The sequence below is a fragment of the Spermophilus citellus genome (genome assembly GCF_964194105.1).
Source record: "Spermophilus citellus genome assembly, chromosome: 17".
In the NCBI taxonomy this organism is placed as follows: Eukaryota; Metazoa; Chordata; class Mammalia; order Rodentia; family Sciuridae; genus Spermophilus; species Spermophilus citellus.
In genome coordinates, this window is record NC_138199.1 from 73109977 (window position 1) to 73133778 (window position 23802).

Sequence of the window (23802 nt, forward strand, 5' to 3'; positions counted from 1 at the left end):
GCTCGAGACCTGGGAGGCCAGCCTCAGGGGAGCAGGAGTCCGGATCGGCTAGTGCTGATAGCGCACTTAGCCAGGACCACCGACCTGGCCGCGGCAAAGCCCTCCGGGCGAGACCCTCCAAGAAGCCCGACACCGCAGGGAACAAGAGACTCGCTAGTGGCCACAGGAAGCCGGCCACAGACGGGAACGGTGGCTGCAGAAAGCCAGGTGCTGAGCCGCCACCGGAGGCACAGGAGAGGCAAGGCAGCACGCGGCATAGGGGATCCGGGTCCTTGGAGAGTCACCGACCAGGGGACTGCCGTGGGGAGCGCCAGGATGAGGAGAGTCTACCGGAAGAAGAGGGTACAGCCCAGCGCCGCCGTCGCCGCAAGAGGAAAGAAAAAGGGCAGGGACCCTTGGCTCAGCCCGGCCGCGGAGAGGCTAGTCGGAGCCGCGAAAGTGAACCACCGGGAGGGGACCTAGGCAGCTCTTGCCGGGACAGCGAAGCTCAAGAGTCCCAGGAGACGAGCAGCCAGGGCAAGGGGACCTTGCAGCTGCGGACTAAGTCAGAGCCAACGGAAATGGGCCCGGAAGGGAACAAAATATGGCCAGAGTCAGCGCTGCATCCAGGCGAATGCCAGACCAGCAACAGTCAGGGCAGTGACGATCCCTCAGCTCAGCTTCTGCACGAGGAAGTGTCGTCGGGGACAGGGCCCCAGGGAGCGAGTGAGGATTCTGGGACAAATACGGACTTGAGTCCGGAGGGGACCGGGCCTGGACCGCGCCCATCGGCACCCCTGGGGACCACAAGCTGGGTCCCTGATGCCCAAGAGATCGACCTGGGTGGAAAAGCCACGGCATGCAGCTCCCTCGAGCGCAGTTGTGCGCACGTCCCTGGGAGCTCGGGGGATTCTGGAGACCCCATGTTTTCTCCGGACGCAAGTGATGGCTGGGCGCAGCAGGAGGCGGAGCTGCAGGACGCCCAGCCTGAAACAGTCGAGGCCCCTGCGGCCCGAGCTCAGCGCCTCCAGACTGGAAAGGTGGTGGGGAAGTTGCAGGTGGCAGAGGACCAGAGCGAAGCGGCGTCGGAAAAGGGGGCAGGTCCAGAGGGCCCAGCGCCACTGGCCACCCTCACGGTGCTCCGTAAGCTCCGCGCGAGGCCCACTCCAGGCCCCTCTCCCCAGGCCTCAGGGTCGGGTGGCGCGGGCCTCAAGGAGCGCCTCCTGCGTGTGGTTCGGGCCCTGGGCCTGCTGCAGTGGTTGCTGCGGCGGCTACGGCAGCCTCGGGCCCGGGAGCCTGGGGCGGAGCCTCAGGAGGGCGAGGGGCGGGGCCGCGGGCCTGGACGGAGGCGCCGTCTAGCGTTGCGCCTGGCGGGCTTAGCGGGGTTGAGAGCATCGCCGAGGCCTCCACCTGGCGGTGGCAGGAGCCCTCCACAGGGCCGGGATAGCCCAGCCCCGGAGGACCCTTCCGACGATGAGGACCCCACTCCGGATCCCAAGTTCGCAGTTGTGTTCCCCAGGATGCACAGGGAGCGGAGGGCTTCGAGCAGCAGGAGCTCAGGGGAAGTGTCCGCGGACGCCCACACCGGGGAGGCTGCCCGGGAGAGTGAGAGGCACGTGGCTGGTGGAGAAGGAGCGGTCGGGCCCTGCCCCGCCGTCTTCCTCGCGCAGACTCCCCCCGACTCGACTCCACTCGAGGAGAACGGCTCCAGCAGCGAAGCGGAGCCAGAGACCTTGGAAGCCGAGACCCCGGTGCACTGGGCGCGGGACTCAGGCCCCCACCAGGACCCTGGGTTGGGCACCAACGCGCTGCTGCCCCGACTCACCCTGGAGACCCGCCTGGAGCGCGACAGGAGCTCCTGCTGGTCCCTGAGGGAGCAGTGGGAGCTGGAGGATGAGGCCGAGGCAGCGCTGGAGAGCGACCTGGAGCTGAGCCTTGGGCCTGACCTGAAGGCATCCTCCCTGGGTCCTGAGGGTAGGAGCCTCAGAGACGGCCTGGAAGACACTGAGGACCTGGCCCGGCTGGGGTGAGCAGCACAGTTCCAAATCGGCCATCCCTGCCTGGTTTCTTATACGCCACCTACACTCATCTTTATAAACTGAATAGACTTCCATAGGATCCTTAGAAAGATTTTTTGCCCCATAAAAGGTTTTCTGACTAGAGGGGGCTGGTGAGGAGTGAAAATCAGGTGTCCCTTCCTGGGACTTCCTCTTGTTATGGGCACAAAGCTTCCCTTTCAGGGGCCTGTTCCTTGTCTACCCCCATAGATTGGTCATTTACTGAATAGACCCTCCCTCTGTGGTTAAGGCTCTAAAAAGTTGGGAAACTTGCCCCAGGTGTCCCTGAAGCTCCTGGCACAGCCAGGCCAGGACCTCCTTCATCTCCCAGCTCCTCCCTTCCACCCTGCTGTCCCCACAGGTTGGTGTGTGACAGCTTTGTGCTGCTGTGCCTCAAGAAGAGGTTTCACCTGGGCCGCATCTATGTATGGGGGCCTACAAGGAGCCGGTGGTGTGCTAGGTTCCCTTTCCCCTGGGAATAGAGGGCTCCTGGGCATCCCAAGGCTTCTCCTTCCTCTTTGTGCCTGGGCTGGTTGGTGAGCCTCTGTCTGGGGTCCTACAGAGCAGCGTGGGGCCCAGCTGGGAAGCGCTGAATAACCCCCACTTGCATTCCTCCTGCTGCCTCCACGCACCAATAACAACTTCTGCTTCCTTCCCCAGACATTTGGGGGGCCCCTCCTGGTGGCTCTGAATCCCCACCGGCCCCTGCCTCTCTTCTCATCTGAGATCTTAGCCAGCTACCACCCTGGGAAGGCCCCCAATACCACTCCGTATGTGCCTTTGGTCTTTCAAGTTTGTGTTTACCTCCCAGGTGGCTGGGCCCCAGCACATCCCATTGACTGGCCCTGGGGCCTGTGGGCATGTCCCACCTATACCTAGGAGCACCCTAGAGGCCCATCTCTGGCAACCTTCCCGTCTTTCTGCCCTCCTTCCCCAGACACGTATTTGCCATCGTGGCAGCAGCCTACAGCCTATTTAAGAGCACCGGCAGGACCCCTGCATCCTCCTCAGGTGAGTGCTGGCTAGCGTGCCTGAGCCCGCAGGCCTCCCTGAGGACTCGCAGGTGGGACATGAGGTCTGGTGCACCATGGGGTGACAGCTCTGGACTTCACTGGGGTCTGCTCTTGAGGTCACCACATAGGCCCCTTTCTGTTTGACCTCCACGCCCTGCATCTATCCATGTTTCTGGGGTTCTCCAGTGGGTCACTTCCAAGTGGCACAGCCCCACTGTGCAGGTTCAGTGAGGCAGTCCCACAGTCTCCTTCCTGGAGAACCTCCTGGCCTCCACCCATCCCCAGCTCCTCCCTCCTGCAGTTGGCGCAGTGGCTCAGGGAAAACAGAAGCTGCCAAGAAGATTGTGCGGTTCCTGCGCAGCCTGGAGCAGCAGCAGACAAGGGACAGAGGGTGCCAGGTGAGGCTGGGCTGAAGCTGTCTCCCTCCAGGGGGCAACTGGCCACTTGCCAGGGGTCCAAGAGAGACCATCCCTTTCCTTTGGGCCAAAGGACAATGGTCTTGCGTCTCTGGCTTCTCCCGGAGTTAGCTCCAGGCATTGCCTGCTGTGGGGGCTGGGGAGCTTTTCTGAGGGGTCTGACTCCCTCATGGGCCCAGCACAGCCAGCAGGCACAGGGAACCCTTGAGGTAGTACCACTGTCATCCCAGAGATGCTCAAGCGCCCCTCCTCCCCACAGCTGGATGATGTGCTGCCTGTGCTCAGCAGCTTTGGCCAGGCCTTTTGCTTCTGCCTGCAGCGGTGAGTGATGGGGGTCCATTGGCATCTGTAATGGGTCACCCTTACTGGGAGCCTGGGGCTGATGCCCTTGGTCCCAGCCTCTCGTGGGCCCATCCTAAGCAGGGCCCCAGTGTACGATGGGGGCACCCTAGCCTATCTCCTGTGCCCGCAGTGGTGTCATTGTGGGAGCCTCTGTGTCACATTATCTGCTTGAGACCTCCAGAGTGGTATTCCAGGTAAGGGTGCCCTCCTGTCTACCCCTTCCCAATTCCCAAAGTGAGGGGGCCGTGCCTCCAGGCGTCGTCCCACCTACGCCAGTCTTCCCAAAGGCCCAGGCTGAGCGGAGCTTCCATGTCTTTTATGAGCTGCTGGCGGGGTTGGATCCCATGGAGCAGGAGCAGCTCTCCCTGCAAGGACCAGAAACCTACTACTACCTCAACCAGGTGAGGGTAAGGCTCCTGTGGTTCAGGGGCCAGGTCTCAGCCCAGGTGGGAGGAGTCGAGGGAGGCAGTGGGGGCCAGACCTGCCCCCTCAGCCCCTTTGTGCTTTACAGGGCCAGGCCTGCAGCCTCCAGGGCAAGGATGATGCCCTGGACTTCAGAGGGCTAGAGAAGGCCCTGCAGGTGCTGGGCTTGGGCCCCGAGGAATTGACTGCAATCTGGTCCATACTGGCCACTGTCCTGCACCTGGGAAACATCTGCTTTTCTTCTTCAGAGGTGGGCTTCCCCTGTGGGCAGGGCTAGTGGAGACGCTGATTAGCGGTAATTACGAAGTCAGAACAATGAAAATGATGTCAAGCCCTCCCGTGTAGGAGCCTACAAAGCCCTGGGCTGTCCCCAAAGAGGGAGACATCCATTGTTTAGATGAGAAAATTGAGCCCTGGAGAGCCTACATTTTCCCAGTACCTGTTACACTCAGCTGCTGCCCATCAGTAGAGCACCTGCATTAACTGAGCAGTTATTTTGTGCCTAGCCCTGGGCAAGTCACTTGGCACATGTTGTCTAACTCAGTTCTCATAAAAACACCATGACCTAAGAGTTATTGTTTCCCCTTGGCAATAAGGCAGTGGAGGCCCGGGAAGGGACGGGACTCACCAGAGCCACCCAGCTAGTAAGGAGGGAAAGCCAGGACTTGACTTGGGGCCCTCAGACTCAGGGCCTGGCTCACCGTGACCCAGATTTCCCCCACATGTTGACGTCCCTTTGGATGACGGCAGCTGACATGACAAGGAAATTCCTGTCCCTGCCCTGGAGAACAGGTCCATTTCATGAACAGAGTTCTCCCTGTCCTTTTCTCTGTCCAGTGGGAATCCCAGGAGGTAGCTTCTGTGTCCAGCTGGGCTGAGATCCACACAGCAGCCCGGTTACTCCAGGTGCCACCAGAGTGCCTGGAAGGGGCTGTCACCAGGAGGGTCACGGTGAGCCTGAGGGTCCTGGGGAGGTGAGGGGACAACCCAGGCCTCCTCCAGGCTGGGTGGTGCCTGATTGGGCCACCGGCCTGACATACCCCATGCACTTCCTCTGGCCTCCAGGAGACGTCCTATGGCCAGATCTCCAGATCCTTGCCCGTGGAAAGTGCCATCGATGCCAGGTGGCCCTGGGGATGGGAGAACTAAGCCAGGCCTGTGCTCTGCTGCATGTGGCTTACTCACTGTGCCCACAGGGATGCCCTGGCCAAGGCCCTGTACTCACAGCTCTTCAGCTGGCTTTTGAGGAGGATCAACTGGCAGCTGGCACCACCTGAGGAGGAAGGCAGCGTGGGTACCATCACTGTTGTGGACGCCTATGGCTTTGAGGTCGCCCCCTTGGGAGGGCCCAGCACAGGGGATGCCCATCTCACACTGATATATTTCTTTTTAGTTATTGATGGACTTTATTTTATTCATTTATTTATATGCGGTGCTGAGAATCGAACCCAGTGCCGCCCACACGCTAGGCAAGCGCTCCGCCACTGAGCCACAGCCTAGCCCTCACACTGATATATTTCCGAGCTGCCTGCCCACCTAACCCTGTGCCCTCGCTGGCCTCGTCTGCATCTGTTGGGTGGCTGCTCCCGGGACAGAGAGGAAAGGGCACAGGCCTGGCCTCTGGGTGCTTTAGTCTGGTTGAGGGTGGCAGGGAATACTCCATTCACCTCCAGCTGCCTGCTTTCCAGAAGAGCATGTCCTGCCACGCTCCTGGGTTGGCTTCCTACAGGGCTTCTCCTTTCTCCCCCATGGCTGCCCTCTGGGAGAGGCTGAGGCCCACCCCAATCTCCATTGCCAGCACATACTGCCCTTCTTCTGTGGAGCAGAGGCTCAGGAAGCTCTGGAGCTCCTAGGTTTCAATCCTGTCACTCAATCCTTGACCTCATGCAGGTTGATTAACCTGTCTGAGGCCATCTGTAAAGCAGGGGACCATAACAAGACCTCCCTCTTAGAACAGTCCCAGAGAGCTGTGTGCTCCCAGTGCAGTCATTCTGTGCTGCCCTTGCTGTCCTTTCTTGACACAATCTCTGCAGGGTTCTGCCCAGATCAGCCCTACAGAGGCCCCAGGGTAGGCTCACCCACAGCCTCTCCCTACACACGGCCAGAGGGGAGGGAAGAGGGAGAGTCCCCCAGATCTCCCTGAGTTGTCACGCACTCCGCACCCCTTTCCAGAAAATTCACTTCTTCAAGGCAGCAAGGAGGGGGGTGGAGGAAGAGGAGGTGGCTGGATGGGCACTGTTCCCTGCTCCTGTCCATCCTGCCTCCTACAATAATGTTCTTGGTGACTATCCCCACCTGTGAGGGGTGTGTGTGCTTACAGGTGCTCTGTTTGGGGTATACAACTGCATGAAGGGGGTGCTCTGCTGGGCTTGTAGTCAAGCACTGAGCTGCACAGAGGAAGGTACATAGTCCCTTTGGGAGGAAGGCTGGAGGGCTTCCTAGAGGTGGCAGCCTGAAACTGCTTATGAAGACGTGGGATTCTGATAGCAAGCTAGGTAGTGGGCAAAGGCACTGTCTGGACCCAAGGATGACTATGAGCAGAGCCCCGAAAGCTCACAGTGGGCTGGAGAAGAGGCAAGGGTGTGGGCAGCTAGAGGGAGGCTGGGCTTGTGGCTGGGTCAGGGCTGGGGTGGGCTGTGTGTTGTGCCAGGGCCTTTGGACCCCATCCTATTGGCTGCAGCATCAATCCTGGGGCACAATTTCTCCCTGAGCCCTGGAGAGGATGGGACAGCTCCTAGGGGAGGGAACAAAGGGCACAGGCCTATGTGCAGCCCCCACCTGCTCTGGCCCCACCTGCTGTGTGTGCTCATCTCGCTGTCCCCGCTGTCCCCACTATCCCGTGCCCCAGGCGCTGCGGGTGAACAGCCTGGAGCAGCTGTGCAACAACCTCGCCAGCGAGCGCCTGCAGCTCTTCTCCAGCCGAGTGCTGCTGGCCCGGGAGGAGGTAGGAGAGCTGAGCACAGACAGCACGGGTGCCAGGGCACTGCCCAGTGCAGAGGCCACCTTGGTAAAGGAAAGGTGATGCATGGAGAGTTTGCCCGAGTCCCCCTTTCATGGGATGGCTGGGTTCTTCTGAACAGTTCACTCATCTATAAAATGGGAAGGTGAGCCCTGCTTCAGCTCAGGGGGTCCCTGGGGACGTAGATTGTAAATGGCCAAAAGCTGTTTGTTCCCAGGAGGAGTGTCGGCGGGAGCTGCTGCCCTGGGTGCCCCTCCTTCAGCCTTTGAGGGAGTCCTACCTGGACCTCCTAGTAGACCATCCCCACAGCCGCCTGAGGATCCTGGATGCCCAGACCTGGCTGTCCCCGGTGAGGGCTGGGGCAGTGGGCTCCCAGGGACAAGGAGTAGGGGCCCTGGTTAGCCAGGCTGGAACCTCGCAGAGGTTATGGGATCCATAGACCCTTAAGAATTTGAAAATGGGGGCCTGGGGCTGGGGCTCAGCAGAAGAGCGCTCGCCTAGCACATGCGAAGCCCTGGGTTTGATCCTCAGCACCACATAAAAATAAATAAATAAAGGTATTGTGTCCAACTACAACTGAAAAATAAATATTAAAAAAAATGAGTTTGATAATGAATTTCTGTGCCAGGAAGTGTGCTAAGGATAAAAGGTGAGCAAAGAGAGACCATAGAGCCCACCATGCAGCAGGTGAGAAATGCTGATTTAAAAGGAAAAGGCTGGGTGCAGTGGTGTACACCTGTAGTCCCAGCCCAGCAGGCTGAGGCAGGAGGTTAAGGCCAGCCTGGGCAACTTAGAAAGATCATGTCTTTTTAAAATTTTTTTGTAGTTGTAAATGGACACAATGCCTTTGTTTGTTTATTTTTATGTGGTGCTGAGAGTAGAATCCAGTGCCTCACACATGCTAGGCAAGCACTCTGCCACTGAGCTACAGCCCCATCCAAGATCATGGCTTTGGGCTGGGGATGTGGCTCAAGCGGTAGCGCGCTCGCCTGGCATGCGTGCGACCCGGGTTCGATCCTCAGCACCACATACCAACAAAGATGTTGTGTCCGCCGAGAAGTAAAAAATAAATATTAAAAATTCTCTCTCTCTCTCTCTCTCTCTCTCTCTCTCTCTCTCTCTCTCCTTAAAAAAAAAAAAAAAAAAAAGATCATGGCTTTAAAAAGGAGGATGGGGCTGAGGATGTAGCTGAGTGGCAGAGCGCTTGCCTAGCTCGTGCAAAGCCCTGGGGTTCCATCCCCAGCACAGCTCGGGAAGGGGTGTAGAAAACCCTAAGCCAAAAATGCAGAAGCTGATATAAAACCCACATGCATCATCTGTGGGTGGGTTTGTGAGGCTCTAAGAACATATGTGGGTCCCAGGCCTCCTTTGGGAACTGAGGCCAGAAGGTAGAACAGGAATATCTATAGAAGCTAAATATATCATGACCCTGAATATAAGCCATGCCCATTGTCCCAATTAGAGGTCAGAAATGAAAAATAATGGTAAAATAATCCAACACATAATTATGATCATTCATGTCACAGTATCATAGATGATAGTCACCATGATATCAATGTAATACTTAAGTGTTAATATATAATAGATACTGATATGTAACATATTACGTTAATATGTAACTTTTTTTTTTTGATATGAGGAGTTGAATCCAAGGATGCTTAACCACTGAGCCACATTCCTAGCCCTTTTTTTATATTTTTTATTTTGAGACAGGTTCTAAGTTGCTCAGGGCCTCGCCAAGTTGCTGAGGCTGGCTTTGAACCTATAATCCTCCTGCCTCAGCCTCCTGAGCCACTGGGATTACAGGTGTGCACCACTGCCCCCACCTGTGACTTTCATTTATCGTTTGTTTTCTGGTTCTGGGTATTGAACCCAGGGTCTCACACATGCTATGCAAGTGTTGTACTGCTGAGCTATATCCCCAGCCCAACATTCATTTATGAAACTCAAACATATTTGAAATCCCTTACTAGATAAGACAGTATATTAATTTGTAAAGGATTGCTTTTCCCCCTGCTCACGTTACAATTTCTTTTTTTTTCCACACATGCTAGGTAAGCGCCCTGCTATTGAGCTACACCTCCAGCCTTGCTTCCACTTTATTTTGAGACAGAGTCTTAGTGAGTTGCTGAGGCCAGCCTCAGATTTGTGATCCTCCCGCTCAGCCTCCTGAGTAGCTGGGATTACAGGAGTGCATCACCTTGCCTGGCCCACGATGTCTTATTAAAACTTGTCACTGGTGTCTTTGAGGCTGCAAGGCTACTTTTGGAGCACGTAGCATGGTTTTCCAAGGCTTGACACCCCCTCTAGTTCTGTGCTATTTGAAACGCAGCACTGTGTGGGTCTGAGCCATGGCTCTCCTGTGGGCAGCAGGAGTCAGACTCCCCTGATTGATTGCCATGTGCTCATTAGCTCCATCAAGTAAGCTCTGCCTGGATACATGTGGAAAATAATGTTTGAAATACTCATTTAGAAGCTTTAATTGTGGGATCCTACATCCGCAGTAATTGCTGCATCTGTCTTAAAGTCCCCTGGCCCCTATTTCCTTTAAGTGACCCTTCAGGCATCCTCCGCAAGCTGCCAAATCTAGTACTGACTGGGGTGGTTTGGTTTCTGGGCCTGAGGTTGCTGTGTCTTTCTCAAATAGTATTTGATTGCTCAAAATTAAGTCATCGAGAAAGAGGGAGGCTGGGCAGGGTGGCAGCTGCCTAAAGTGCTAGCAACTCAGGAGGCTGCAGGAGGAGGATCACAAATTTGAGGTCAGCTTCGACAACTTAGAAAGACCCCGTCTCAAAATAAGATTAAAAGGGCTGGGGTATAGCTCAGTGGTGGCGCACCCCTGGGTTCAGTCCCCAGCACTGGAGAAGGGAAAAGAAAAAGAAAAGGGAGAGACACCTTTGGAGCGACTCAATAGTCACTCTTCCTGTCTGAGGAGGGTTTGGGGGGACAAGACCTCCCTTATATTCAGGGCATATGGTCCTGGGGTCACTGGGAGGGAGTGCCGTCCCTGCAGGGGACAGTGTGTGCAGAGCCTGAGGAGGTGCCACTCATCCCCTTATCAGGCCACAGACCACACCTTCCTCCAGAAGTGCCACTATCACCATGGTGATCACCCAAGCTACGCCAAGCCCCAGCTGCCCCTGCCCATCTTCACAGTGCGGCACTATGCTGGGACAGTCACCTACCAGGTATCTGGCCTAGGGACAGATTCCAGGGTGGATCAATGAGGTGATGTGACCTTGATGTCCCCTCCTAAGCTGAGTCACTTGACAGGTGAGAGGAGTGGGTGAGAGGCACTTCTCATGCTTAGCCCTGTGTCCCCACCTGGGCCATCGGCTCCACCCAGTTCTGAGCATGATTTACGGATTCTGTGTGAGCATCATGGGGCAACAGGGTCAAAGCCTTGGGACCTTCCAGATGTAGAGGCAAAGCACAGGCCTGGGCTGCGGCCAAGAACCCAGGCACTTTGCCTGCCGGGCTTCCTTTTCCTCATGGGTAAAGTGGGCATGAAAGTCGGTCCTACAGCATTGGCATGAGTATTAAATGCAGTAACACTGAGGGGCCTGCTAGGTGCTCACTGAATGGACTTCCCTGTCCTGTTCCGAGTTTCACATCTACCGAGGACTTCCCAAGAGGAGAGTCCCTGACAGGAGGGATCCTGGATGCAGGAGGGTACAGTGTGATAGACTTGAGGTGGGGAGCGTCAAGGAGGATCCCTGGCAGAGAGGGCATGCTCTGGTTGTAGAAGAAAACATAAAAACTACCTGGGAGTTAATAAAGACAACTGTGAAGACTGGGAACGTAGCTCAGGGGTAGAGCACTTGCCTGGCTCGTGCAAGGCCCTGGGTTCCACAACACAACTCTGAATATCAAAAAAGAAGACTTAAAAATGGAAGACAAGCCAGGCATGGTGGCATACACCTGTAATCCTGGTGGCTCGGGAGGCTGAGGCAGGAGGATCACAAATTTAAAGCCAGCCTCAGCAAAAGCGAGGTGCTAAGCAACTCAGTAAGACCTGTCTCTAAATAAAATACAAAATAGGGTTGGGGTGAGGCTCAGTAGTCAAGTGCCTCTGAGTTCAATCCCTGGTACCCCCCGCCCCTGCAAAAAAAAAAAAGGAAGATAAACCACATATCTGTAGAAAACCTCATGTGGTCTGGTTGAGAAGGGGTGATTTGCTCTCCCAGGTAGGAAAACGGCCTGCCCCGAAAGGGAATGGCATTCATGAGGAGTGGCATCCACGGAACGGAACAACCAGTCCAGTGGCCGCCTCAGGCCTGTGAGAGGCCTGCACAGATGACCAGGGGCCTTCTGATGCTGGAGAGAGGCTGGCCTCCTCCTGCGGGAGTCTGGCCACCACGCACAGCCTTCTCGCTTCCCGACCCGCCTACTCACGTCTCCTGTAGGTCCACAAGTTCTTGAACAGAAACCGGGACCACCTGGACGCTGCCGTGGTGGGAATGCTTGCCCAGAGCCAGCTCCAGGTGCCCTGCAGCCTCAGCCCTGCCCCTCCATACTCTGTCCCCATTGTCCTCCTCCCCGTATGCCCTTGCCAAAGGGGCTGGCCCTCAAGCCCCAGCACCCTGCATGACAGGCTCAGTGTGCCAGAGCTGGCCCGCCTGGGTCCCCAGGGCTGTGGGGCAGGTGGGCGGCCCTGGGGGGGCCTCAGCCCTGTCTTGCCCCACAGCTGGTACGCAGCCTGTTCCAGGAAGCAGAACCCTGGGCTGGAGGAGGGCCAAGCCAATCCACGCTGACCTCTCGCTTCCAGAAGTCCCTAGGAGACCTCCTAGCCCAGCTGGGCAGGTGAGGGTTATGGTGTTCCCCCACAAGGCCCCCGGAAGTTGAATGGGGGCTGGTCTGTGCCCAGTGACCTCCCCTTCCATTTAGCAGGAGCCACATCTATTTCATCCAGTGCCTTGACCCCAACCCTGGAAAGCTGAGCTCCTGGGGTCCCAGGGCCTTCCCCACACTGCCCTGCCCTGCCCCTTTCCCTCGCTCCCCTCGACGCAGAGCTCTCAGCCCCACCTCTCACTGGCGCTCTCTGGCCCCAGATCCCAGGCCTCTTTGATGTGGGACATGTGGCAGAGCAGCTGCACCAGGCGGGCATCCTGGAGGCCATAGGCACCCGCAGTGCCCACTTCCCTGTGCGCATGCCCTTCCAGGCATTCCTGGCCAGGTAGGGCCTCAGGGCGGGGCAGCCCAGGGCCCAGCACCTGGGGGGCAGGGCTGACAGGGAGGCTCCCAGGCCAACCTGGGAGACCTGGGCTCCTTCCTGGAGGGAGGGACCCTGGGCCTGGCGTCCAACCTTCCTTCTCCGTTCCCATCACCCTTCTCACCCTCCTGCACTCACAGGCCCTTCCCCATCCCGCACGCCTCTCTGGCACAAATGCCCAGGGACCAGGGATGAGGTTGGCAAAGCCTGTCCTGGGGGCTCACAGTGTAGCCAAGGGACACGGTCAGTGTTCAGGAAGTGCTGGCTGAATTAGTGACATGGGAAGGGAGGACAGGGAGAGCAGAGCCCTTCAGACGCACACAGACTTGGGTCAGCACTAGGAGCACTGGGCGGCTCTGGGGAGTTCAGAAACTGCTAGGAAAGCTGGTGACTTTGTGTTTTTTGCCTATTTCGCCTTCGCCACTGACTGGATGGCCTTGCAGGCACCCCCTGAAGGGTGTGTGCACCTGTCCTTGAGCCAGACACTGAGAAGGCCAGACAGGGAACGTTCCTCCCTGCCCTTTGGACACTTACCAGATGCAGCATTGCCACCTCCTCCAGGAAGCCCTGAGGCTGGGTGGGGGGTCTTGGGGTACAGCTGTCCTCTCAGCACAGTCCAGGTCTGTCTGAAGGTCTCTGGTGAGCTCCCCTGCTGCTCTGGGGCCTCCCCAACCTCCCTTCCAAAACCACACCTTGACACCCGCCTTGACACTCGCTGTGTAAGGGTGTGCCGGCCACCAGGATTCACCAAGCTGCAGGATCACATTCCTGTTGCTTCCACAGCCCAGGACTGGCCTTATGGCCCTTTCTGTGCACCGCATTCCAACCACCTGTCTCCTCCCCAGAGCCGAGGAGAGCCCGGTTCACAGCCAGGTCTCAGCGCCCAGCCATGCGCCTAGTATGGCAGGATTTCCACATTGTGAATGACCCAGGAACTAAACGAATATGGAGGGGCTTGGGTGCAAACAAGTGTCAAAGGAGCTAAGAAGCTGTCCTGACCTGGCTCTGCCTCCTTGGGGCAGGTTCCGGGCCCTGGGGAAGGAGGGACAGGAGGACTCCGATCGGGACAGGTGTGGTACCATACTCTGTCAGGTGCTGGGGGCTGAGTCACCATTCTATCACCTCGGGGCCACTAAGGTGGGTGTGTGTATGCGAGGATGCAGTGGGGCGGGCAGTGGCAGGTGGAGAGGGGCTGGGTGGCAGGCACCCCAGAGTATAGTGTGGCTGGGAGGGAGGAGGCTGAGGAAAGAGGAGGAGAGCAGGTGGGCACTGGTCCCCTGCCTGTCCCACTGCAGCCACGACCTTACCCACAGGTCCTGCTGCAGGAGAGGGGCTGGCAGCAGCTGGAGAGGCTGTGGGCGCAGAGGCGCACCCAGGCTCTGTTCACCCTGCACCGGGGCCTCGGTGCCCGCGTCTCCCGCCAGCGCCTCCGCCTCCTGCCCCGGATACAGGCTCGTGTGCGCGGGGTCCAGGCCAGGTGGGCCGCTGGAGCCAGGGCTGATTAGGGAGGAGGCCTTAGGGAAGAGGCCACGGTGGCCTCAAGATGGTGGGGCAGTGTTGGGGAGGTAGGGTCCCAAGGTAAGTCTGCCTGCCCCAGAGCCATCCCATCTGCTCTGGACTCCTCCTGACAGCATTCCCGCCATGCCAGGCAGCCTCTGCTTGAGTACCCCAGGCACAAGAGGCTGCCTGAGAGGCTACCTGAACTATGGGTCCAACTCCTTGACCCGCTCTTTTCTAGTCTGTTCTCCACCCTGCAGCAGGAAGGGTCATTTGAATCAGGCGCCGGAGGTGCGGGCCAGTGGTAGAGCTCTTGCCTGGCTTCTCAGGCCCATGGTGCTACCCTCCTCGCTGACTCCCATTCCCCCTCCACAGCCATCGTCACCCATTCATGCCACACACTGGGACACAGGGGTGAGGGCAGCAGGATGGTGCCTCCCGGGGTGGTTGACCCAGCCCCTAGTCACCCAAGGGATGACGAGGACTGAGAATGAAGTGGAGACTGCTCTGTGTGGACAACACCAGGGGACCCTCTGAGAGGGCAGCGGTCATCCCGCGCATTTCCAAAACTTTTCCATGGAACCAACACAAACTGTTACCACTGCACAGACTCCCTCTGCCTCCCACCCTTGACCTGCGCTAGCTTCCAACCTCCTTTCTGCCTCTATCCGGGATGATTCATGTAAGTTGACTTATACGATCCTTTTATATCTGGCTTATTCTATTAGCATAAGGCTTTTTGTGCCCACCTGTGTTGAAACATGGATCAGAACTTCATTTCTTTTTATGGCTGAACAATGTTCCATTGTACGGATTGGCCACACGTTATTTATCTGGTTATCCATTGATAGATATTTGGGTTGTTTCTGTTATTTCTGAATAATGCTGCTATAAATACAGGTACACAAGTGTGTATTTTAGGCTCTGTTTTGTTTTGTTGTACTAGGGATTGCTTAACCACTGAGCCACATCCCTAGCCTGTTTTTTTTTTTTTTTATTTTGAGACAGGATCTTGCTGAGTTGCTTAGGGCCTCACTCAGTTCCTGAGGCTGGCCTTGGACTTGCGATCCTCCTGCCTCAGCCTCCCAAGTTGTTGGGATTACAGGCGGGCACCACCATGCCTGGCTCTAGGCTCTGTTTTCAAATCTCTGGGGTTTGTACCTAAGAGTGGAATTGTTGGACCGTGTGGTCATGTCTGTGTCGAACTTTTTGGGGAGCTGCTGGACTGTTTCCCATAGTGGCTGCATCATGGTTTGTTCCTACCAGCAATGTACAAGGTTCCAGTTTCTCTATATCATTGGCAATACTTGTCATTTTCCATGTTTTTACATCATGCCCATCCTAGTGAATGTGACTACTAACTCATGGTTTTGATTTTTGTTTTTCTAGTGACCAATGACATTAAGCATATGTTCGTGTGCTTTTTAGCCATTATTTATCTTCTTTGGAGCGATATCTATTTAAGTCCTCTGCTTAGCTTTTAAATGGGCTGTCCCTGATGTTGAGCTGTAGGAGTTCGTTTTATTTTCTGGATATTAAGCCATTATCAAATATGTGATTTGCAAATGTTTCTTATTCTGTGGTTTGTCTTTTCACCCTGTTCATAGTGCCCTTTCAGCCACAAAAAGTTGCAGGGTCTTTTTGTTGTTGTTGTTGTTTGTTTGTTTGTTTTTTAGTTGTAGTTGAACACAACACCTTTATTTTGTTTATTTATTTTTATGTGGTGCTGAGGATGGAACCCAGGGCCTTGTAGGTGCTAGGTGAGGCTTCACCACTGAGCCATAACCCCTCCCACGGGCTTTTGTTTCTTTGTTTTGTTTTTGTTTTTGCAGTGCAGGGGATCAAACTCAGGGCCTCACACAGCTAGGCAAGTGCTTTACCACTGAGCCACGCCCTTGGCCCTATTTTTATGTTTATACTGTTCATGATTCCTCCTTTGACAAATCTTCCTATGACTGGGAAATTCTGAAAGCTATTTTATTTTCATATTCCCTTATCTGGGATCTCCTATTTAAATTTTTATGAGGTCACTTTTTAACTTTGTAAGTTCTGTAGTAAAACAGAGAGGTAGAATAATTTATCCACAGTCACATTGACTAATTAGCAGGGAATGATTTAGATCCAGGTAATCTGGCTCAGGAGTCAGGTCTTGATCCCCTTTTGCCAAACAGCCGCTCCATTTACCTGTTCCTTTTTCACAATGCCCTGTTCTTTTCTTGTTGCTTCTGTTAAGCATTCAGGGGCTTCATGGTCCAAAGTCAGGTTTACATAGTGTCTAGGCTTGGAGGGATTGAGTACCAGGCAATAGGTATAAATTTGGAGCCTCATCACCCTCCCTGGCCTCCAGGAAGCGGTACCTCTGGCGTCAAGTGGCTCTGGGACAGCTGAACACTATCCTCCTTGTGGTCCAGCCCCTGTGCCAGAGACGGCAGAGGCTGCAGGTGAGGGGTATGGGGACAGATACTGGGCTAGGGAAGCTCAGGGTGTCTAAATCTCAACAGTGTCTGCCCTCAGCCCAGCCTCACAAGAACTGAGGTCTGGAGACCACGTTGAACTCTTTCCTGTTTCTTCTCTGGCCAGGGCAATCTGGGACCCGGGAGTCTACTGTCTTCTTTCTTGCCTGGAGTCTCTTCCATTCCCTCTGTCCCTCCCGTGGGCCCCTTGTTCTCCCCCTCTTGCCTGATGACTCCAATTTGAGGCTCATAAAGCCGCTCAAAGGTCAGTGCCCACATACTGCCTCCCTCCCTGGCGCCTCCCTGGCTGAACTTTGTCCTCTGGGACCATTTCTTCCCGTCCTCCTGTCCTCTTCCCTGGGTCCTGGCAGACGGGCAGTGACGTGCTCAGTGAGGAGCAGGTGAGAGCTCTGAAGGGCTGGGGTCAGATAGGAACAAACTGGCCACTTGGCAGACAACTGGCCCCTCTGGGTCTGTGCCGATCCTTTTCTGGAGTCAGGGCCTCCAGCAGGCAGGAGGGGACTCTGACCTGTGGAACTGGGGAAGTGCCACCAGGAGGCTCACGGTGGTGTTTATGTGGGGCTGGGTAGGGAGTCAGCTCTTCCTGCATCTCCCCCACAGCTTGGCCAGCCGCGTGGCCAGTGTGGCCGGCACAGTGGTGGGGCCTTGGAGAAAGCGTCAAGCATGGTAGGTGGCCTGGGACTGGGAAGGGACTCCTTGGGGGAGGGGGTCTGAGCCTGCTGAGCCTGACATAGCTTTGGGGAGGGTAGAGAGTCACGGGAGCTTCCAGGGTCACTATCCTTATGTGTCACCTGAACAGAGGAGTAGCCACCCACAGTCTCCCTCCGAGGCTCTTGGGGCTCTATCTGAGTGCCTAGGACCAGAGTCCTTGGTCTTTGGAGGGGATGTCTATTGTTCTGGGGGAAGGGGGATACCAGGTGCCTCTGTGCCCTCCCTTGGTTCCTGGTATCTTGTTCCTCCCCACCAGGAGCTGGGGCGCTTGGAGATCCCAGCTGAGCTGGCCGCCATGCTGAAGAGAGCAGAAGGTGGGTCTCCTTGGTGCCCCAGTCCCTTGACTGTGCAGTGGCTCTGTCTCTCCCCGAGCTCCCTGCAGCTTCCTGGATATAGGTGCTGGTGGCTGATGGGGAGGCAGGGTGGGTGCCAGTGGAAGGACTACACTTGGGTACCTTCAGGCTCCTCCTGTGCTCCTTTCCAGGTCACCAGGATGCCCTGGCTGGAAGCATCACCGAGTCCATGCCTCCTGAGGTTCCTGCCCGGCCCAGACGGACCCTCCCCCGAGACATTGACCAATTCCCCTTCTCCAGTTTCATCGCTAGCAGCTTCCAGGTGGGCCCCCAGGCCTGAGCACTTCTCGCTGGCCCTGCCATTCCCAGTCTCAGCACCTGCCAGGCATGAGCTGGGCCTTCCCACCTTCTCTACCCTTTGTAGTCATCCGGGCTGTGGGTGCAGCTGGACAGATCTGAAAATACCCATTAAACCGAGATGTGTCACCATAGAGTTATTTCCATCTGTGAGGCCACACCTGGGTGCCTACCTGTGGTATTGTTCCGCCATTGAAGTCGTGTCCTTAAGAATGTTCAAAGCAAGGGAAACTGTCTGGGAGACAGTGTTCAAATCAAAAGCAGGATTCCACGCTGCACATGTAGTAGGATCCCAATTTTGCTTAAAAAACAAAACAAAACAAAACAAAACCCAAAAGTGGGGATGCTAGGGTGTGTGTATCTAGGCACAGAAAGGAAGACGAGAGAGGGTAAAAGGCTTACTCTGGTTCTCTCTGGCAGTAGGATGTTAATGGTGGTTTTCATTTCCTTTTTTTTATCCTTTTCTGTGCTTTCTCTACATATGGATCTCAATCTAATCAAAGATTTCTTAAGATGCATTTCTGGGCTGGGGATACAGCTCAGTTGGTAGAGTGCTTGCCTCACATGCACAAGGTCCTGGGACAATCCCCAGCACCACACACACACTCACACACACATAAAAATAAAAAAAGAAAGATGCATTTCTAAGATGTCTTTGTGCACCAGTCCCCCTCCTTCTCCTGTGAGGATCCCCAGGACTGTCCTCCCGCTGATCAGCACAGAGGACAAATACCATGTCACCCTTCTTCCCTGCAGGAGCCATCCCTGCCCAGTCCAGGGCAGCTGCTGGCCAAGCCCCTGACCCAGCTGGATGGTGAGAACCCCCAACTTGCTCTGGACATCAACAAGGTGGTGAGTGACACATTGGGGAGGGGACAGTGTGGACCCTCCAGGGACAGGGCAGCACATGAGAGTCCTGTCCCTCCTGCTCTGGCCTGGCATTGTGTGGCAGATGCTGCGGTTCCTGGGAGACGGGTCCCTGCAGTCCTGGCAGGAGCAGACCATGGGTGCCTACCTGGTGAGGCAGGGGCAGCGCCGGCCAGGGCTGCGGAACGAGCTCTTCAGCCAGCTCGTGTCCCAGCTCTGGCAGAACCCTGACGAGCAACCGAGCCAGCGCGGCTGGGCCCTCATGGCTGTCCTGCTCAGCGCCTTCCCCCCAATGCCTGCCCTGCAGAAGCCACTGCTCAAGTAATGGGATCGGCAGCAGGGGATCTGGGGGGCAGGGTCCACACGCCTCTCCTCTGCTGCAACCCGGTACTGTCCCTGCAGATTCGTTTCGGACCAGGCCCCCCAGGGCATGGCGGCAGTATGCCAACACAAGCTGCTGGGAGCCCTGGAGCAGACATCGCTGGCCCCTGGGGCTGCACGGGCCCACGCGCCCACCCAGCTCGAGTGGAAGGCAGGATGGCGGAGGGGCCGCATGGCGCTGGATGTCTTCACCTTCAATGGTGATGGCCCCCTCCTGCCAGGCCTCCCCGCCCTCTGCCCTCTCGGCTCCCTTCCTGCACTGGTCTTCCTGCTGTCCCCCGCCCCATGTCACTCTGATCTCCCCTCTCCTCTGCTTTTGGATTCCTCCCAGGACAGTAGCCCCTGGCTGCCAGGGTGGACCCTGCTGTCCCTCACCCTTGTCCCACCTCCTCCCCTGCAGAGGAGTGCTACTCGGCCGAGGTGGAGTCCTGGACCACAGGGGAGCAATTTGCCGGGTGGATCCTACAGAGCAGGTATGAGGATCAGGCTGGGGGCCACTGGGACCAGAGCTGACGCTTGTCCCCATCCTTGTCCTCCCTCCCTCGTGCCACACACCTCCTAGGGCTCAGGGACTGAGGCTACTCCCCAGGGTCAGGGAGGGTTAAGGTAAGTGAGTGGGTCAGACTGTGGATTCCAGATGGGGAGCAGAGTGGAGGGGATGCGCCAGAGCCCGGGTCCAGATCCTCACTCAGTAGGTCTGTGGATGAGGGCAGCAGAGCCGCGGGGTATGCCTGCGTTGCCCAGCGAGACCGGGCCCTGCAGCCCACTGACAATGCCGAGGGCTGGAAGGGCCCGGGCCACCTCCCCTTGCTCCCTGCCCCTGCAGGATGGTCATCTGACTCACTGACCATCTCCCTACTGCATGTTGCTGTTCCACCCAGAGGCCTGGATGTGCCCCCTCGAGGCTGGTCTGTGTCACTGCACTCTGGGGATGCTTGGCAGGACTTGGCTGGCTGTGACTTTGTGCTGGACCTGATTGGCCAGATGGAGGACCCTGGGGACCCAGCGGGTCCCCGCAGCTACCCTATCACCCCCACTGGCTTGTAAGTCTACCCATGCCCTCTATCCCTGGTCTGCCCTCCCCTGGCTAGTGACCCCTGTAGTCACCCTGTCACACCCTGAGGCAGCATAGGTTCTGCTACAGACCCAGCACTGCCCCCAGCCTCCCCCACCCCATCCCCACAGTTTGGGTGCTACTCTCTGCCTCAGCAGCCCCCTTAGCTAGACCTACTGGTTTCTGCAGAGCCGAGAACATTCCCCCTGCCCCTGGTGTCCAGGCCCCCTCACTGCCTCCAGGCCCACCTCCAGGTCCAGCCCCAGCACTGCCCAGCAGAGGCCACACAGGTAAGGCTCATTGAGTTGGCAGAGTGCTGGGAATGGGAGTCCAGCAGCCCTAACTCTGGCTGGATGCTCCAAACTGTCCCTGCCCCACAGGGGAGGCCCGGACATCGGGGAGCCTGGATGGCTTCCTGGACCACATCTTTGAGCCTGTCCTTGCCCCAGGCCTCAGTGTGAGTGTCCCCTTACATCCTGGCCGTGCCTCAACCTGCTGGGGCCTCTGCTGCTCCTTCCATTTTCCCAGGCGCTAGCTCTGACACTATGACTATTGTCCCTTCAGGATCTGGAACAAGGCTGGGCTCTGAACAGCCGCATGAAGGGAGGGGGTGCCGTCGGGCCCATGCAGCAGGGCTACCCCATGGGTGAGTGTGGGGTTGATTTCCATCCAGGGCCATCTGGCCCAGTAGCACAGTCAGGGGTGGCCTGGGACCCCGAGGCAGCTGGGATAGGGATTCCAGCCAGCACCCTGGGGGCTGATGCCCTTGCTCTTCTCTTGGCCTGGGGCTGGAGGGAGATTGTGTGTGAGCTCAGGCAGAGACTGACCTGGAGCCTGGTTCTTCAGTGTACACAGGGATGATGCAGATGCCTGGATACCAGCCAGCTATGATGCCTCCACCGATGCCCATGATGCCAGCGGTGGGCACAGTCCCCACTATGCCAGGTAAGGCCAGGCAGGGGGCATCAGGGTCCCTTGTAGCAGCTAGCTTTGAGATTGAAGCATGAAAGGGCCTTCCAGGAGTCCCGAGAGCACAAGTGGCACTCACCTGCTCTGGCCACCTGCTGCCCCTGTAGCCATGATGGTGCCACCGCAGCCACAGCCACAGCCGCAGCCCCTGCTTCCCAGCCTGGACACGAGGCAGCTGGCAATCCAGCAGCAGAACTTCATCAACCAGCAGGCGCTGATCCTGGTGAGAGTGGCAGGGCCCATGGGGCTGCCTGGGGGAGGATGGGTGTGTGGGGTGGGGGCCACACTGGGTTCTTACCTGGCCTCTCACCCCTCCCCTGAAGGCCCAACAGATGACCACCCAGGCCATGAGCCTGTCCCTGCAGCAGCAGAACCAGCAGCGCCAACGCCAAGCCCAGGCCTCTGGGGCTGCCTCCCAGGCCCCGCCCTCCGCTGTCACTCCCAAGCCCAAGAAGCCCGCTATTCCCCTAGAAAAGCCAGAGCATGACCTGGAAGCAGGAGGGGCCTGCTTGAGGGTGAGGAATGAAGGCCAGGTGGATACAAGGCCTGGAGAGGGTCCAAAGATGCTGGGCTGAGACACATGGGCTGGGTGCGTGTGAAGGTTTGGGAAAGGGAGCCGAGGGGGAGGTCGTGAGCGATTCGTGTGCTTGCTGGGGCTGCAGTTTGCTTCTCCCTTGGGCCAGGAGGAGACCTCAGAGGAGGCTGAAGACAGGCCCCAGCGCCCTAAGAGCTTTCAGCAGAAACGGGACTATTTCCAGAAGATGGGTGAGGGTGCTTAGGGTGGCAGTCCATGTGGAACTCTAACTGGCCAGGGGAGGGGAAGGGTGCCCCCAGATCTCCGTCAGTATGGCCTGCCGGGGAGCCCCGGTAGAGCTGCTGGGCAAGCATAGATGACAAGAAGGCTGTGTGGGGCATTTACAGGACAGCAGCAGATCAAGGTGAAAATGGTGAAGCCTCCAGCCAAGGTCCAGATCCCCCAGGGGGAGGAGACAGAGGAGAAAGAAGAGGAAACAGGAACAGGTGGGGCAGACAGACGGGGCCTGGGGCTCCTGCTTTTCTGTGCAGAGTTTAATGTTCTTTCTTCTGCTGCTCAGTGCTGTCCCCTTCTTCCCCTCCTCCTCCTGTCTCAGTGAAGAAGCCACTGAAACAAGGTGTAGCCAAAGCCGCAAAAGAGGCTGAGGCTGAGCCAGCTGAGGCAGCACGGCCAGCCCAGGGTGAAGGGCCCATGGTGCGCAGCTTGGGCCCCACCCCGCAGCGGCCAGAACCCAGCAAGGAAATTCGCAACATCATCCGCATGTACCAGAGCCGCCCCAGCCCTGTGCCCGTGCCAGTGCAGCCAACCAGGTCAGCCCAGGGAGTGATGGCTGGCCTGCTTCTCTCAGGAAATTTCCCTAGAGACTTAGTGATCTCTTGCTTCTCCTACAAGGCCCCTCAAAACTTTCCTGAAGAAAAATGACCCTAAAGACGAGGCTCTGGCCAAGCTGGGGATCAATGGTGCCCACTCGCCCCCCTCAGTGAGTTTCCTGTCTATTTTCTTCAGGGCATGGTCTGATCTACTCGTGGGGTGAATTTAGCCTTGCCAATTGACCCAGCTCTTGTGCCTTCTCTGTCCCCCCCAGACTCTGTCCCCCAGCCTGGGGAAGGGCCCACCACCAGCTGTGGCTCCCCGACCCAAGGCCCAGCCACGGCTTGGGCCCTCCAACTCCATCAAGGAAAAGCAGGGGCCCCTTCGGGATCTGTTTGGCCTAAACCTTCCCACTGCCCAGGAACCCCTACTGCCACCAGCACCCCCACTGCCTTCAACCGAGGAGCCCAGGACCCCTTTGGCAGAGCCTCGCGGTAAGGAATCCCATCCCCCTGTACAGTGGGGCCTCACCGGGTCAACAGCCTCTGGGGACCCCATGGCTGAAGTCATCTCTACACAGCTGAGGTCAGCTGCTTGGGCTTTTGGACTTTGGAGCCATGGAGCCCCAGCTTCCGCGTTCCCTCCCCGGGCAGGGCTCAGGAACCCTGGGCCTGTCACTGAGGGACTGTCAAACATAGGGTGTTGTCCAGGATGCAGACCTGGCAGCTCTGTGGGGAATTCAGTGTACATGACTGATGTGTGCAGGGACACCAGGGACATCTAGGGCCAGAAATGGAGGCAGGAGATGGTGCTGAGTTCAGGAGTAATCCAGCTGGGGGTTGAGGGAGGCAGGCAGGACAAGGGTCCTCCCTCCCTGAACCCCTGGCCTTCTGGCCCTGGCAGCCCCTCACCTGAAGCTCTGTATCCTCCCTTGACAGTCTTGTCAGAGCCCATGGGGGACCGGGGCATCTCCACCCAGCTCCTTGTGCCCTCTGGCAGTGTGTGCTTCTCCTATGCCAGCACCCCCTGGAAGTTGTTCCTACGCAAGGAGGTGGGCATCAAAGTGGGCATCAGAGGTGGGCCTTGGCCTGGCCTCTTTGGGCTGGGGATCCCGACCTGGCACTCCTCATGACCCACCTTTTCAGGGCTGGTTTCCCAGTCTGTGCCTGGAAGGGCAGAGGTGGGCTGGGAAGGACACAGGCCCACCCAGTCTCTACTCTTTCCCCTTCTCCTCCAGGTGTTCTACCCTCGGGAGAACTTCAGCCATCCCTACTGCCTCCGGCTTCTCTGTGAGCAGGTGAGGGCTGGGCTCGCCTGCCAGCCTGCCACATCTGCAGCCAGACAGCATCCTATGGCCCTTAGCCCAGCTCCTAGCTTGGGTTAACACCCGTGTGAGGGGCATAATAGCAGTGGCACTTCTTGTGTGCCCAGCCCTGACTCTTAGAGTCCTTTA

The 23802-nt window shown here is 57.3% G+C and overlaps 1 protein-coding gene across 1 annotated transcript in view; it reads left to right on the plus strand.

Moving 5' to 3' along the window:
- The window catches only part of MYO15B (myosin XVB), a gene marked incomplete at its 5' end in the record, with an annotated part of 31177 nt that overhangs the window by 36 nt on the left and 7339 nt on the right, over nucleotides 1-23802 (plus strand). Inside the window, 43 exon segments of the mRNA XM_081271676.1 lie at nucleotides 3-2005; nucleotides 2398-2461; nucleotides 2697-2806; nucleotides 2974-3023; nucleotides 3026-3047; nucleotides 3351-3447; nucleotides 3725-3786; nucleotides 3938-4208; nucleotides 4319-4480; nucleotides 5068-5181; nucleotides 5296-5354; nucleotides 5427-5559; nucleotides 7079-7174; nucleotides 7407-7538; nucleotides 10252-10377; nucleotides 11596-11673; nucleotides 11877-11992; nucleotides 12080-12123; nucleotides 12239-12365; nucleotides 13424-13538; nucleotides 13715-13878; nucleotides 16246-16339; nucleotides 16973-17038; nucleotides 17340-17397; nucleotides 17568-17698; nucleotides 18490-18585; nucleotides 18686-18921; nucleotides 19003-19181; nucleotides 19382-19454; nucleotides 19863-20024; nucleotides 20225-20325; nucleotides 20416-20492; nucleotides 20600-20681; nucleotides 20882-20980; nucleotides 21112-21227; nucleotides 21328-21519; nucleotides 21688-21769; nucleotides 21926-22024; nucleotides 22099-22348; nucleotides 22431-22518; nucleotides 22624-22843; nucleotides 23288-23400; nucleotides 23587-23646. Of these exon segments, the coding sequence (XP_081127802.1) occupies nucleotides 3-2005; nucleotides 2398-2461; nucleotides 2697-2806; nucleotides 2974-3023; nucleotides 3026-3047; nucleotides 3351-3447; nucleotides 3725-3786; nucleotides 3938-4208; nucleotides 4319-4480; nucleotides 5068-5181; nucleotides 5296-5354; nucleotides 5427-5559; nucleotides 7079-7174; nucleotides 7407-7538; nucleotides 10252-10377; nucleotides 11596-11673; nucleotides 11877-11992; nucleotides 12080-12123; nucleotides 12239-12365; nucleotides 13424-13538; nucleotides 13715-13878; nucleotides 16246-16339; nucleotides 16973-17038; nucleotides 17340-17397; nucleotides 17568-17698; nucleotides 18490-18585; nucleotides 18686-18921; nucleotides 19003-19181; nucleotides 19382-19454; nucleotides 19863-20024; nucleotides 20225-20325; nucleotides 20416-20492; nucleotides 20600-20681; nucleotides 20882-20980; nucleotides 21112-21227; nucleotides 21328-21519; nucleotides 21688-21769; nucleotides 21926-22024; nucleotides 22099-22348; nucleotides 22431-22518; nucleotides 22624-22843; nucleotides 23288-23400; nucleotides 23587-23646 (6819 nt within the window).